This window comes from Cnephaeus nilssonii (genome assembly GCF_951640355.1).
Source record: "Cnephaeus nilssonii genome assembly, chromosome: 5".
NCBI lineage: Eukaryota > Metazoa > Chordata > Mammalia > Chiroptera > Vespertilionidae > Cnephaeus > Cnephaeus nilssonii.
The window spans coordinates 15,359,943-15,375,666 of NC_137076.1; the positions used below are offsets into that span (position 1 = coordinate 15,359,943).

Genomic DNA, 15,724 nt, shown 5'->3' on the forward strand with positions numbered 1-15,724 from the left:
AAGTGACCCCATCACTTCCTGCTGATGCTCTATGCAAACTCAGTTCTGGCCACACTGATCAACGGCTCACCTCCCCTGAGCACACTCAGGTTCACGCTCACCTCCCCCTGAGCACACTCAGGTCCACACTCACCTCCCCCTGAGCACACTCAGGTTCACGCTCACCTCCCCCTGAGCACACTCAGATCCACATTCACCTCCCCCTGAGCACACTCAGATCCACACTCACCTCCCCCTGAGCACACTCAGATCACTGCTCACCTTCCCTGAGCACACTCAGATCACTGCTCACCTTCCCCTGAGCACACTCAGATCCATACTCACCTCCCCGTGAGGACATTCAGATCCACACTCACCTCCCCCTGAGCACACTCAGATCCACTCTCACCTCCCCCTGAGCACACTCAGATCCACTCTCACCTCCCCCTGAGCACACTCAGATCCACACTCACCTTCCCCTGAGCACACTCAGATCCACACTCACCTTCCCCTGAGCACACTCAGATCCACACTCACCTCCCCCTGAGCACACTCAGATCACTGTTCACCTTCCCCTGAGCACACTCAGATCCACACTCACCTCCCCCTGAGCACACTCAGATCACTGTTCACCTTCCCCTGAGCACACTCAGATCCATACTCACCTCCCCCTGAGCACACTCAGATCACTGTTCACCTTCCCCTGAGCACACTCAGATCCACACTCACCTCCCCCTGAGGACACTCAGACCCACACTCACCTCCCCCTGAGCACACTCAGGTTCACGCTCACCTCCCCCTGAGCACACTCAGATCCACACTCACCTTCCACTGAGCACACTCAGATCACTGTTCACCTTCCCCTGAGCACACTCAGATCCATACTCACCTCCCCCTGAGCACACTCAGATCACTGCTCACCTTCCCCTGAGCACACTCAGATCCACACTCACCTCCCCCTGAGGACACTCAGATCCACACTCACCTTCCCTGAGCACACTCAGATCACTGTTCACCTTCCCCTGAGCACACTCAGATCCACACTCACCTCCCCCTGAGCACACTCAGATCCACACTCACCTTCCCTGAGCACACTCAGGTTCACGCTCACCTCCCCTTGAGCACACTCAGACCCACACTCACCTTCCACTGAGCACACTCAGATCACTGTTCACCTTCCCCTGAGCACACTCAGATCCACACTCACCTCCCCCTGAGCACACTCAGATCCACACTCACCTTCCCCTGAGCACACTCAGATCCACACTCACCTCCCCCTGAGCACACTCAGATCCACACTCACCTCCCCCTGAGGACACTCAGGTCCACACTCAGATCCACACTCACCTCGCCCTGAGGACACTCATATCCACACTCAGATCCACTCTTACCTCCCCCTGAGGACACTCAGGTTCACTCTCACCTCCCCCTGAGCACACTCAGATGCACACTCACCTTCCCCTGAGCACACTCAGATCCACACTCACCTCCCCCTGAGCACACTCAGACCCACACTCACCTCCCCCTGAGCACACTCAGACCCACACTCACCTTTCCCTGAGCACACTCAGACCCACACTTACCTCCCCGAGCACACTCAGGTTCACTCTCACCTCCCCCTGAGCACACTCAGGTTCACGCTCACCTCCCCCTGAGCACACCTCACGTTTTCCTGCCTCAAGGCCTTCTTCTCATGCTGTTTTCACTCAGTTTTCCCCTTGTGTGCCTTCTTTGCCGGCTGGAATCCTGCTTATTCTGAAAGATCATGCAAACTGCAGCACTTCCCAACTGCCTCACCCCATGCGCTCTCCACCTGAGAACCCATCGTGCCTGGATGGGGAGTGGAGAGCATCCCACTCGAGGCGTTGAGGACTGGAGAGAATCTAGATCGTAGGGCTCACTGGCCGTGACCGTGGATGATTTCACACGTCTGCGTTTTGAGCTCACCCACTCATGACTTGGGAATAATCTTATCCCCTAAATGAGGAGCTCCATGTGAGCCAGCCTCGCATGCTGCCTGGCCATCGCCAGAGCACTGCGCACATCCGTGTCCTCACTCCCCACAGCTCCCATCTCCTCGTTCACTCTTTGGGGAGGTATCAAATGCTGCTTTGCTATCTTAACTGTAAGAGAGAGAGTTCCAAAAGTCCCAGGAGGGAACAGCCTCTTCATGGGTTTATCCCCACAACTGCTTGACAGGGGATGATGCAATCTTGTCCATCTTTTTAATTAACTGAGGGGCTAGCACAGAGCTTGTACATTATAGGGAATCCTATCTAATAAAGAGGAAATATGCTAATTGACCCTCATGCTGTCGCAAAGATGGTGGTGCCCACAGCCAGTGAGGAGGGAATATGCTAATTGTCTGCCCCGCCCTCAAAGATGGCGGCACCCACAGCCAATAAGGAGGGAATATGCTAATTGACTGCCTCACTCTCAAAGATGGCGGCACCCACAGCCAATAAGGAGGAAATATGCTAATTACTGCCCCACCCTCAAAGATGGTGGCAACCCCAGCCAAGAAGGAGGGAATATGCTAATTGACTGCCTCGCCCTCAAAGATGGAGGCACCCACAGCCACAAGATGGTGGCGCCCAGTCCCCTCAGCCTCCCAGCCGTCCAGAGCCGACCCGAGGCACAGGCAAGCCTCAGATGGCAGCTGCCCAGCCGCCCAAGGCTCAGGTAACCAGGGCCGGGCCGAGGCTTGCACTGCCAGCAGTGGCAGCAGCAGAGGTGTGATGGGGGTGTCACCTTCCCCTGATCGCTGGGTTGCCTCCCGCCCCTGAGGGCTCCCAGACTGTGAGAGGGGGTAGGCCCGGCTGAGGGACCCCCTTCCAGTGCATGAATTTTCATGCACCGGGCCTCTATTGGATAAATATTTGGATTAACTGCTTAGGGCCCGTCCCCACCCAAGTACACCTAAGGATGGAGGGGAAAGGCTGGATTCTGGCTTCTCATCCTGCCCCCACTGTGAGGGGCTACACTAGGACGTCTTTCGGCCTTCTGATGGTTAATTTCCTCAATAAATCCTTATTCTGCGTAATGTACTGTGCTGGGTACGGGGGCGGGGGGCAAAGCCGGACTATTTCCACATCTGTGGCGCTTGCTATCCAGCAGATCCATGGCCAAGCATAAATAAGGACGGTCTGGACCAGCTGTGATATGTGCCAGAGGGCAAGGCTGTGCCGCCGAAGAGACCAGCACAGTGGACACTGCCGCTTCCCCCGGCGAGCGGGGAAGTCACGGGGCAGGCAAGGCGACTATGGTCCGGACAGGCAAGCTTTCCGGAGGGATGCCAGGCCGTGGGGACCTCATGAACAGAGATGGACACGCGTGCTTGCTGAATGGCCAGGGCCGTGGTTTGCCAGGGTCTTGAGGAGGAGCTGCAGGGCTGGGGCTGGGAAGGGCCTTCAGTCAGGACTGAGCAGGCGCCTTGAAAGCCACGCTGCTTGCCAGCGATCGGGGGACCGGATCTGTGGTGTGTGGTAGGGTGAGGCAGGCTGAAGAAACCGACATTGTGGAGTAGGGGTGGGTGGTGGCGTCAGGAGGCAGAGAGACCATTTGAAAGCTGCGCAGTGATTGAGACATCCGGTGAGGGCTGGCAATGGTGTTCCCGAGTTGGACGAGGAAGCAGTCAGGGCGAGGGGGTGAGAGTTGAGACTGGGCTGCTCAGAGGGACAGCATGAAGAGCAGAGAGGATGGTCCCTATGAAGAGGAGGCAGGGAGGAGAAGGTCCGAGCAGGGGGAGGCGGAGGGGGTGAAGACAGGACAGCGCTGGCAGGCTGAGGGAGGGAAGAGCATCACAGGAGTGGTCCTCGCGGTGGCGGCTGGCGGGCTGTGAGGCTGAGGACACCGGGGCCTGAGGCAGGCCTTTTGGCCTGGTGACTGGGAAGCCGCCGCCATTGGGGTCCCAGGGACGGGGTCGAACGGAATGACATATGTAGAAGCCAGCTTGCAACCACTAACAAGCGTGGGGTCCCCCTCTGACCTCCTGCTTTGACCCCCCTCTGCCTTGTCTGGCTGTTTGGAGGACAGGACAGGGAAGAGAGATCAATATGGAGGCTATTCTTAGCTCGAGTCCTGGTAACCCCAAACAGGCACCGGAACTGAGGCACGCTGCTGCCACCTCCCTCCACCTTGTCACGTCCCCCCTGACACGGACAGGTTCTTCTTGCCCTAAGTCTCCCCGCCTCCCCCCTTCCGCACACTTGCTTAGAATCTGCGGGCACACAGAAGCAAGCAGGGTGCTGTAGCCAGCTGCGGGCTGGCTGAGGCCCAGGGGAAGCCTCCCTCCTACCACATGTTCCCACTTGACACCCCTCCGAGGGCCCTTGATTAGAGACCCATTCTTCCGACCTCTTCCTGTGAGCCCCTATGAAATGGCCAGCTCAGAGGGAATGAGCTGAACAGACACCCTCCCTCCCCGCTCTGCAGAGGCACCCGGGAAAGAGCCTCTCTCTGCAGGGGCACTAAATGGTGTGGTGAGCCAGGGACCCAAGGCCACACGCAGGCCTGAGACCTGCCAGGCTTGGGCTTGGGGTGGGGCACTCTGAGATGGCATCAGCCTCCAAGCTGCCTTCCTCCCTCGCCGTTCCCCAATTTGTCCCTCTTGGCCAGGTCTCACCTCAAAAAGCAAGCAAGGGAACAGTGCGGGCTTTCTGGAGCTGGCCCCCAGAGGCCTGTCTGTGCTGGGGAGGTCACAGAGGGAGGGAGGGGCCGAGGAAGGCGGAGAAGAAAGCCGAGGCCAGACAAAGGGCCGTGCACCTTTGAAGCTGTCTCTAACCCAAGCCAGGGAAGGTGGGGGTGGGTCTGAGGGCCTGGCTAAGGGGGAGGCAGTCTAGAGTTTTAAAGAATGTCTCAAATTCCTTCGGAAATCAGAGGGATTGTAAGAACTGCCCCTCCCCAACACACTTCCTTCCCAGGCCCCCCAAGTCCAGTCCTCCACACCTGGGGGCGCCAACCCTTTGTCCTCAGGTAATTGCTGGGCGTTGCCCCCGAGTTTAAAATCCCATTGATCTTGCCAGTTATCAGCTGTGGCTCCAGACCACCCTCCCCACACCCCCTCACCCCCCGCCTGAAAATGCCCCCCCCTCCACTCCCACTCCCCCAGTCTTCACCGGGATTAAGGCTCTTTGTGACTGGGGAGGTGGGGGAGAGAAAAAAGCCACCGGGTAAAAAGCAATTATGACAAACGGGAGGGAGAATGTCCTGGGGTCTGGGAACCTCCCTGGGGTCTAAACTGCCCAGAGGTGGGGGTGTTGGGCTCCATCCTCCAGGAGAGGGGAGTGACCCCTCCCACCCGCATCCACTTACACTCCCCTCTGCTCCCCGTTGGACGAAACCAGGCCCCTCCACACTCCCCATTGTCCTGGTTTTTAGGCCATTCTTGGGAGAAGCGATGTCTTTCATCTTTCCCTTCTCTTTCCATACCCCCCCTTCCCCAGTGTGTTCCCGGAAAGGAGGGAAACTGAGACTGGGGTCCTTCCGCAGAAGAAGGCCGGGGGAGGGTGTGCCCCTGAGCACAGTCTGGGGTTTGGAGAGAGACCTGCAGGGAAGGGCCTCCCCCTTGACCAGATGAAAAGCCAGTGCGGAGGAGGAAAGAGGCGGGTTTTATGGCCTCTGAGTTCCATCCCTGAAGGGCGCACCTGGGGGCGTCGGGGAAAGCCCACCGGGAAGGCTCGGGTGGGGAGGGCCGCCCCTCTCCCCTCCCCCCCTGGCCGGCGGCCTCTGAGGTCCCCCCAGGTGTGCTCCCGCCCTCCGCAGCGGACCTGGGCGGCGAGGGGACACTTTCTGGTCCTCACTCCCCCTTCCGCCCGTCCGCGCCCTCCTCCCCCACCCGACCCTCCTCACCGGAAAAAAGCAATCCTGCTCGGCGGGCGGCTCCTGCGGCCGGGGCGCGGGCCTGCTGCCCCGCTGGCCGCCCGCCCGGCCCCAGGGTGTGGGTTCCCTGCGCCCCAACAGGTAGCACGGGACGCGTCGGAAGAGCCAGGAAACCAGAGCCCGTGGAGGGAGGGGGTGCCCTGGGCTCCCGCGGCGGAGGTGCGGGCCTCCGGGCCACCCAGGCCTGCGTGCGCCCCGGGACGCCCCGCCCCGTCCCGCCCCGCGCGGCCCTGCACCTGCCGGGCCTGGGCGCTGCGCGTCCCCGCGCCTCTCCGAGCGGCCAGCTTGGTCCCCAGTGGGTTTTGGAGTTGGATCCGTCTCCCCCTCGCCCCTTCAGATCACCCGTTTGCAGGAAAATGGTTTTATTCTGGGGCTGGGAGCTGGGGGTAAGGGGTGCAGGCCTGGGTAGTGGAATGTGAAGAATGGTCAACCCTCTTTTTTTTTTTTCTCCCTTTTTCTTTTTTCCTGAAACAAAATCGAAAGTCCCTTCCTACGGTCTGGCCAGGAGGAGCTTGAGGCTGGGGCAGACTGACACCCTGGGAGCGGAGTGGAGAAGAGCCACCTCCCCACAGTCTGCAAGGCCTTGAACCTGCTGACCTCCCACTCGGTTCAGTGAGTCTGTGTCGTGGGGGGGGGGGGGGGGGGGTGGGGGAGACTTGCTACAGCGTCTCTCCCAGGGGGACCTGCCACATGGCTGGGGCCCATGCCAGTGTGGGGTCCAGGAGGCGGCCCCGAGGCCCAGCCCTGGGTGACGCATCTGCCCTCCAGCTTGGGCGCTGATGCTTGTTGGCCCTCGGGACCTCCTGGGGGCTCTGGCTTCCCTCCCTCCACCCCAGCCCCACCTTGGGATTAGGGAGGGGAGGGGACGACGGGAAGGCTGAGGAGGGACAGCGGCCGCCCGGTGTCCCTGACTACGTCCGGGGCTGAGGCCGCCGCGTGCGCTTGGTCCGGCGGGTGGGGGCCGAGCCCACGAACTCGAACTGCTTCTGCCTCTCCGCCTGGTTGGGGAAGGGCAGCCGGCCCTCGTAGAGGCGCTTGATGAAGTGGGCCTCCCGCTGGTTCTGGCGGCTGCGGGAGGCCTGGCGGGGCCGGCCCTGCCGCGTGAAGGCCAGGAACCAGCCCTCGTGCCGGGCGTTCTGGAAGGCCGTGTAGTTGTTCTCCAGCACGATCTCGGTGAACACGCAGTCTTTGCTCTTCCCGCTGGGCTGCCAGGGAGAGGAGGAGAGGAGGGGCGTGTGTCCACCCGCCCGTCCCGGCCCGGCGGCTCTGCCTCGGGGGCCTCTCTTAAGACCTCGGAGGGCTGGGACCCCGAGGGTTTCTGCCTGGGGCGGGGGGGGGGGGCCTGGCTGGGGAGGCCACACGGGGAGAGAGGGGCGAGCTGTGCCCGGAGTCAGACCTGCACTTAAAGGCAGGCCCGTCATTTGGAAGTTGTACACCTCGAGCCAGGCATCCAGCCACGCCAAGCTTCGGTTTACCCAGACGAGGCGTAAAGATCTAGGCCCTGCGGTCGGCAAACTCATGAGTCCACGGAGCCAAGTATCAACAGTACAACGATTGAAATTTCTTTGGAGAGCCACATTTCTTAAACATAAACGTCTCCAAATGCCACTTCTTCCAAATAGACTCGCCCAGGCCGCGGTATTTTGTGGAAGAGCCACACTCCAGGGGCCAAAGAGCCGCGTGTGGCTCGCGAGCCGCAGTTTGCCGACCACGGGCCTAGGGGCTTGTGCGGTTTCCTGCTTAACCAGTGGGCGCTCGGACACAAGAGCAGCCCTCGGTGGGTGCGTGGCGTTGCTGGGCAGAGGGAAAGGAGGCGCCGTTCCCTGATGAAAAGAAGGGGCACACATTTATGGACACCAACTGTGTCGAGAGCCATCCAGGCAGCCTTAGACCCTCCAGATAACCCGGATGCTGTGCCCATTTTTACAGACGGGTAGCCTGAGGCTTGACAAAAATAAACATTTTTGTGAGAACAGCCAGAACCGGAAGCCAGGGTTGATCGATGCTAAAGAAATGGAGTTCCCCTGCTCAGCGGCGCTGGACCCGCCACCGCGGCGTGGGTTATACTAGCACGCGGTCCCGCTAGGCGGCTACACTCGCGCACACGGTTACACTAGCAGGCGGTCCGCGTGCCTCTCGCTGGCTGGGTCCGTGGAGACCTTGGGGGAGCGTCTGACCCTGTCTGGATGCCCACTTTCAACCCCAGTGAGCACTGAACCCGCAAACACAGGGGCTGCCGCGTGATGCAGGTGCTGAAGTTCTTACTCATGGACGCTGGGAAGTGCCCCATGAGTCTGAGCAACGGCCCTTGGACCAGTCAGTGTTCTGAGTGCTTGTCAGTCCAGGGGGACTCACTGGCACGGAGAACACAGAGTGGCAGTGGTGGGTGAGAGCAGAAGAGTCATGTCCCCGGTCACCCTGCAGTGGGGGTGCTGTTGGCCCGGGGCACCCCACCCCAGCAGGACCCAGTCAAGCGCCTGCTCTGTCCTCCGGCCTCACCTTCCCGATGAGCTTGCCCCTCTTGTTCATGCAGATGTACTTCTCGCTCTCAGCCCCCTTGATGCGCACCCGGCTCCCGAAGGTGTCCGTCTCCACTATGAGCTTGGCTGTCACGAGAGAGAGACTTCTGTCTATGAGGGTTGCAAGCCCAGGGGGTGGGAGCCCCCCTCCACCTCTCCCCCGCCCCCCCGCCCCAACCAACCTGACCTCTGAACTCAGGTGGGGAACATGGGGAGGCCCTGACACAAGACCTGGGATGAACCAGGTGAAGCTGGCCAGGGGTATGGGTGGCCTCAGGTGAGGGCTGGGTCTCACCAAACTTGTTGCCGTCTTCAGCGGTGGCGGAGATGCGACGCCCGGTCACCTGCACGTGCTTGCCGCTGGTCCGGCTGTAGAGCTGGTACTCACGGATCTGCCGCCGGCTCAGCTGGTCGGTCATGGCGCCCTGGTCCCTCACGTACTGGTTAAAATTAGGAGACGGGTGATTCTCCCCCTTTGCGGTTACCAAGGGAAAAATAGTGTCAATTTGCTTTGGGTGACACCACCACGGGTCCATCCAGGGGAGAGGGGCACAGAGGTGAGCGTGGCGGGGCAGGCCTGGCAGGTCGAGGTGCAGGCTGAAGGGGGCATAGAGCCATGACTTTCTCTGGCCAGTGGGTGAGCCCATCATGACCTCTGGGCTCCCTGTCCAGCCTGCAGAGAGACGTGCTGGCTGCCCAGGCTTGAGGACTCCTGGTGACAGGGTGCGGACTTGGAGTCGTGACTCTGGGAGCTGGGGGGAGACTTCAGTTCCGTATCTGATCCCCATATTCCAAGGAGGAGGTGCGCAGGCCACACAGCGAATTAGAGACAGAACCCTGTCCTGCTTCTCGCATGGAGCTTGCCACCCCTCCAGAACTCTGGGGCGTTGGCTCGGTTAGCCAGGAGAGCCAGGTTTCCCTCCATCCTCCCCGCTAGCCTTGAAGGACCCCACCCCATCACACACGCACATGCACACACAGCGGCTGGTCTGTTAGGGTCACCGGCGAGCATTGTGGGGGCGGTGAGGCCCTTGTCTCTAGCTCTGCGGGCCCCTGGAAGCATTTCTTAGTAGCATGTGGGATCCTGCGCTGGGCCTGCTCCCCTGCCTCTCCCCTGGGTGCTCGGGGCCCTCAGAGAAGCCAGACCCCTCCAGTCTTCCTCCCTCCTGCCTGGGTGAGGCACTCCTCAGTGGAGGGAGGCCAAGGAGCTGCGCAGGTGCTGTCAGCAGCGGTCCAAGGACTGCCCCTGCCAGGCCACCTGCCTGGGGCACAATGTAACAGAGGCTCCTGGGCATCGCGGCCAGCCATGCCTCCGCCCACCCGCTCCTCCGGGAGGGGGGAGGGGGGAGGGGCTCTTCGGCCCACACAGCCTGTAAACAAAGGCAGGAGAGTACCTGGTCTCTCCTTAGCCGTCTCCAGCACTGAGCCTGAGCCCGAGAGACCTCTTCCCGCCTCTGCGGCCAGGTGCAGCCTGACTGCACTCCCAGCTGCCGCCACCGCCTCAGGGCGGGCACCGAACCGCTTCTCTCCACCTGGACCCGGTGGCCGTGCTGGGACCGCCTTTCCCGGCCCCCAGCCCCTAAGGCCAACCCTCTGGACAGAGCTAGACCTGGGCCAGCATCTGTTCGGGCCCCTCTCTCCTGGAGGGAGCGGAGGGAGTGTTGGCTTTGAGGAAGGGGAGGCCGCGAGCAGCCTGAGGCTGACAGCGTAACCTGCTGGGGGTTAACCCTTCGTGTGTCACTGCTCATTTCCGACCTCAGCTGCCCGCGCAGGCCAGGCCCCCAGCCTAGGAGACCCCAGCCCACCCCACAGCGCCTCCCTCGAAAACCCCGAGGCCTGGATTTGGGGTGGGAGACCTGCCTCCCTGCCAGGAGGTGGGGTCTGGCTGGCCCAGGACCCTTGGTGGGGTGCGCCTGCCCCCGGCCCCCGGCCGCCTGGCCCAGGTTCAGGCCCTCCGCCCTTCTTGGCGGGCAGCCTCCTCCTGGCCGGCTGTTCCAGGTCAGGAGCAGAGCGGCCCCCCAGAGCCCCCTCCTCTCCTCATCCCCCTTCAAGCCCTGCACAAAAGCAGCCCCACGCCCCCCCACAGCCCACAGCCCACAAGTCGCTCTCCCCGCGGGACCTTGCCTGTCCCTTTCATGTTCCCGCTGTGGGGGACCTCCCCTTCCAGTGCGGCAGACAGCTGCTTGTCAGCCGGCCCCTCAAGCATGGCTGTGGTCCGGCCTGCGGCCCCCCCTCCAGGGGGGTGAGGGGGGCACTTCAAGGGGGAAAGGACAGCTTTGCCACCTTCCCCGAATCCTGAATGGGGCCTCAGCCAGGCCATAAACGCCAGGCCAGCGGCACCATTGTGCTAATTCCCCTTCCAGAACAGGTTGGGCCCACCCCCGCCCCCCGCCCGGCCAGGCTGGGGGCTTTCTTCTCGCTCTCTCTGGACGTGTGAAGCAAAAGGCCTGGAACGGGGGCTTGAGCAAAAGTGGGAAGGAAAAGGGGGGTGTCTCTCTCTCCCACCCCCCCACTGCTTCAAAGGCAGCCTCTTTCCCTCTCAGAGAAAAGGCATTACCTTCAAAAAAAGTCCCCACTGGATACGAAGAGAAGCGGCCTCTGGCCTGGGAAAGCCACGCCATCTCCCCGGCGCGTTCTGGGCCAGTGCATTTTAATAGCTGCCCTGTTATGGAGGCTCACAAAAAGGGACCGGCCTGGAGCTGCAGCTGGGCAGGGGGAGTGGGCATGGGCTTGGGTGGGGGAGCCTGGGGAAGCCAACCCTGGATCTCCTCTCAGACAACCTCTTTCGGGTTTGACCTCATTGTGTCTGGAGTCACCTGCCCTGGCTGGGCACTCTGCTCCCATAACCCCCCAGGACAGCACCCCCCCCACCCCCCGGACACCTGTGTTGGTGGGAGTGCGGTCAGGAGTGGAATACACAGGTGGTTTTGCATGGAAACCTGTCCTCTCAGGTACAAGCCTCACGGAGCCATCACCTCCGCCCCCTTCCAGCCACTCCTGGCTCCATCCCTCAGTCTGTGTGGCCTCTGCACTTAGCCTTGGGGTGACCCAGTGTGGAGGGATGGAGAGCGAGGCAGAGAGCCCAGGGGGAAGCAGGGAGGGTCACGGGAAAGAACACCGCTAAAAACCTCAGGCGGTCCCCAAATCTGCGGTAGCCCCTTTTCCTACTCCCCTTCAGAGCTGGACCCCCTCAAACCCCAGAGAGAGGCCAGGACCTGCCTCCGTCCAAAGAAAGGAGACTGCCCCTCCCCCTTCGGTGGGTGGGAGGCATGGGGAGAAGCTCGCGGGGCAGGTTGCCTACCTGAGTTTGACAGCAGAGAATCAGTAGCTGCAGGCACCTGTGTGGGGACACGAGGCAGACCCAGGTGTGGGTGCCAGCAGCCAGCCCGGGGCGCACCGGGCGCCCGCCCCCGCCCCCGCCCCCGCCCCACCCGCCGGTCCGTGTGGGAGTCCCGGTGAGATTAGGGCTGCCGGAGGCTGGGGAAGGGCCGGCACTTACAGAGTGAAGTTGGGCAGCAGGCGGGCGGCTCCCATCGCCGGAGAGGTTTCTTGGGCCAGTGACCCCCCTGCCCCCAAACTCGGGAGAAGATGCGGGCAGTCCCCAGGGTAGAGTCCCAGAGAAGCCAAGGTCTCTTCAAGCCACAGGTTTTCAGGGGGGAGAGGAGGAGAGACAGGGGAAGGGAGGAGAGAGGGGAGGAGGAGGGGGAGGAGGGGGAGGAGGGCGTAATTGGGAGACTGAGGTGTGATGTGTCCACCTTCCCGGCCAGTGAGACGGCGAAGCAGCCGCCGGGGCTGCCAACCTCCAGGGCTCCCAGCGCAGAGGATGGGGCAGCTGGAGCCTTCTCCATAGGAGGCTGGCCCTGGGGGCTCGGACCCGACCCCAACGGGAGTGCCCCTCCTCCCCTCCCCTCTGGGGGCCAGCTTCTCCCGCCGGGTTTGGTGCCCACCCCCCCAGGGGGAGCGGCAGGTATCTGTCTGAGGCGGTGGGATGGGGACGCCCGGAAGCAGCCTTAGGAGGGGCGCTCCCTGCAGGGCAGGGGTGGGCTGGGCCAGGGCTGCGCTGCCTCTGCCTGGCTCCTAGTCCCCCTCCCTGCTACCTGGCCACGGAAGGAGGGGTGACGTCCCGACTGGCAGCACACAGTGGGTGCAACAGCTTGGGGCCAGGGGTGGGGCGGAAGAGGCAGCGGGGGCTGGGGAGGACCCCCATGGAGCCCCGAGAGCCGGCCTGAGGCGGGGACGCAGAGCTGGCTGCTGGGCGTGGGCAGTTGCCTCTGAGCTGGGACAGTGAGGCCCGGTGGTGGAGGAACCAAAGAGATAACTAGTGGGCGTCAGGGGGCCCATCACCCGCCACCCCCCAGGGCAGCAGCCAGTCCTGGAGCCTCCGGGACCTGGGAGAGTGCCCGGCAGCCAGGTCACATGCCCGCTGGCCCCACACGGCTCGGTCAGGCCGCCGTTGCCCATTCTGCAGGTGAGGAAACAGGGACACTGGTTGGTCACCAGCTCAGTACGACCCAGCCGGTGAGTGGGGAACCAGGTTTCCAAAGTTCACGCTCTGTGTGTTCCCCACGGCTGGGTCTGAGTCTCTGCCCGGACCCCACGCTCAGGGCCCCCCCCCCAGCCCAGCCCAGCGCACCCCAATAGCCAAGTCTCCCCTGTTCCTTCCACAGAAGGTGGGGATGTGGCTTTGGTCAGGGGCTGGTCCTGGGGGACCTCTTGGGGAAACCCCTCCTTCACTCACACTCAGCTTGGCTCCCTGGGGGTCTCTGTGCCCCCAGGGTGGGAAGAGAAGGGGAAAGCTGGGTGTGGTTTTATTTACCTGAAGAGATGAGTGGGAGGGCAAAGCTCTCACCTCCAGGCCTTCTCACCTTCCTGAGCCACATCAATCCACAAAGTCGTCTGCCATCCCTGCCCCCTCAGACAACAGGGACCCTCCGCCCTGTCCCCTCAGCACCTGGCTCCCAGCCCGCCCACCCCAGGGAGCCCCCAGGCCGGCGCTGGCCTGGGGAAGGTGGTGGGAGCCCAGCCCTGCAGAGCTGGCCGAGTCCAGGGCTGGAATCAAATGGGAAGATGTCAGAACTAGGAAGGCTCTTAGCGCTTCCCCATCCATGGATGCGGTCTCACAGCCAGTCAGTGGTGCGGGGGGACGGGGCGAGGGGGGGGGGGGGACAAGTACGGGTGTCCAGACTCAGAACATACCCAGCCTGCCCTCCCCTCTCTGCATCCGCACAGGCCCAGCCCCCTGAGCATTTCCGTTTTCCACATTCCTCCCACCATTTGGGGCCCATTTAAACTCTGCCTCTGCCATAGAAACTTCCCCCATCGACCGCCCCACTTGTACTTGGTGGTGGCTCTGCCCTCGGGGCGCCCGTGCCCTGATGCCCACATCCCCACCGGCCCAGCTCCCAGGTAGGGTATGACATGCTCCCTCCTCCTGACCTTCATCCTGAGGAGAGGCACAGGGAGGAGACAGCTCAGGCTGGGGTTTGGTGTGTGTGTGTGGGGGGGGGTGCGGGGGGGAAGTCAGCAGGGGCACAGCAATGCCATAAGGAGAGGTGGGTGTGGGGCATGCCACCACGCTATCTGGGCACAAGGCCTCTGAGCCTGAGCCCCGGTTTCTATCCGTGGGGGAAGAGCCTGCTGTCACTGGCCAGCCCCTGGCCCAGCCGGGTCCCCATGGTAACAGAGGGTCCAGCTTGGCCGTGGGGTTCAGCCAGGCCACTGGTGCCAGGGGGCGCAGGGGCACGGCTTGTTTCACGGTGTGACATTTCACGGTGTGACGTCTGCTGCTCCTGGTCCCTTCCCATCCCACACCTGCAGGCTTGGCGTTGACGCAGCTCCTCCTTTCCCGCCACGGAGGGGCCCGTGGTGCCCCCGGCGGGGAGGCAGCGTGGACAGTGGTCAGGCCGGGCCTCTGTCCCCGTCTCCGGGCCTGGCCGCTCAGGCTGTGGCTGTGTGGCCTGTGGCCAGTCCCTCACTTCTCTGGTCTCAGCTTCCCAGTTTATACAAAGGAAACAACCACTATGGATGCCGTCAAAACTGTCAACTGGGGTGAAGGACACCCCCTGGGAAGCATCCAATATCCTCACAAGAATGGGGGAGGGGAAAGAGACCCTCTTATGTGGTCCAGACTCAATGTACCTCAACTTTGCCGGACTTTCTCCCTGGACCAGAGGGAGCCGGGAGGAGGGGAGAAGGGCAGGGTCATTAACATGTATGGGGGCGGGCAGGAGGTGATAGGGGAGGTGAGAAGTAGCCTGGGCCGCACAGTGGTTAATCCTCACTCCCCAGTGACAAGTTCGATCCCCCCAGCTGGGATGTCTCACACCTGTTGGTCCTAACAGCCCCGCGGGTGCAGACACAGCGCACAGAGCCCACCTGCAGGCCTGCCACTGGCCTCCTGCTTGGACCCCAGCCCACACTTTTCCTGCTGAGACCCAGAGGAGCTAGGGCTGCGGGTGGGGCAGGGGGAGGGCCCTCAGCAGGGCAGGTAGACCCCATCTTTGCTCGGTGACCCCCTACTGCCTGCCCCACAGGGAAGTCAAGTTAGCAACAGGGCAGCTGTTGAGGGCCCTTGTGCGCAGACCCGTGGCTGAGCCCGCGGACTGGGGAGAGGCCCTGCGTGATGTGTGCTGCCCGCCCTGGGGCTGCCGTGTCCCAGGCATTCTGGGCTCAGTGCTGGCTCCTGCTCCCAGTTTATGGGACTTTTGAGCGGCGGTGCTGCCTGCCCCTGCCTCGCATCCACAGGGTGGCTCGAGACGAGGGCTCTGGGGAAGTGAGTTCTGGCTCCTCCACTCGCTGTGTGACCTGGGGGCCGAGTTGTTTAATCGCCCTGTGCCTCACTCTCTACACCTGAGAGTTAGGGCTAATTACACCCACCTCCAGGCACGGCTGTGAGGACTGAAGGAGCGAGTCCTGGAAGACAGAGCCGTGCCCAGCCCACGGGGTCATCGCTGCAATCCTGTCAGTCTCCTTTCTGGCCAGACCTCCACGCTTGTTCTGCCGCAGGCCCTTTGCACTCTCTGTTCCTGCTCCGAGGACTGTCCTGCCAGCTCCTCACTTGGCTGGCTGGCCCCTTCCTATCAACTGCTCCCTCTCAGCAACCTCAGGTCTCCTCACTCAGCACTCTTCCACCCTGGACAGCAGCCCGTTTCACTTCCTCCAGCGCACTTGAAAGTGATTGAAATTATGTTGTTGGCTTTTTTAAAAAAAAATTTAATTTAAATTCTTTATTGTTTGAAGTATTACATAAGTCTCCTTTGCCCCCCATTGACCTCTCCCCGGCCGTTCCCACCCCCAGCACATGCCCTCACCCCCTGCTGGCTGTGCCCATGGGTGATGCTCTGTTG

The 15,724-nt window shown here is 62.3% G+C and overlaps 2 protein-coding genes across 4 annotated transcripts in view; both read right to left on the reverse strand.

Annotated features, from left to right (window-relative positions):
• DMTN (dematin actin binding protein) overlaps positions 1 to 6,061 on the reverse strand; it is a 28,588-nt gene extending 22,527 nt beyond the window's left edge. For both annotated transcript variants that reach the window (XM_079771629.1, XM_079771628.1), the window contains exon 1: positions 5,830 to 6,061. The gene's annotated coding sequence lies outside the window, so the exon portion shown is untranslated. The remainder of the gene's footprint in view (positions 1 to 5,829) is intronic.
• A 709-nt stretch (positions 6,062 to 6,770) lies between these two features.
• On the reverse strand, positions 6,771 to 11,912 carry FGF17 (fibroblast growth factor 17; the record flags this gene model as incomplete). Of its 2 annotated transcripts, none has more annotated exons than XM_079772444.1 (5): positions 6,771 to 7,064; positions 8,359 to 8,465; positions 8,674 to 8,818; positions 11,680 to 11,716; positions 11,878 to 11,912. In XM_079772444.1, the coding sequence occupies 5 exons, from the start codon at positions 11,910 to 11,912 to the stop codon at positions 6,771 to 6,773; spliced, it is 618 nt and encodes a 205-aa protein (XP_079628570.1). The 2 variants fall into 2 exon arrangements, with proteins under 2 accessions (XP_079628570.1, XP_079628569.1); XM_079772443.1 differs by having other exon boundaries at positions 8,674 to 8,851.
• Positions 11,913 to 15,724: the final 3,812 nt, after the last annotated feature.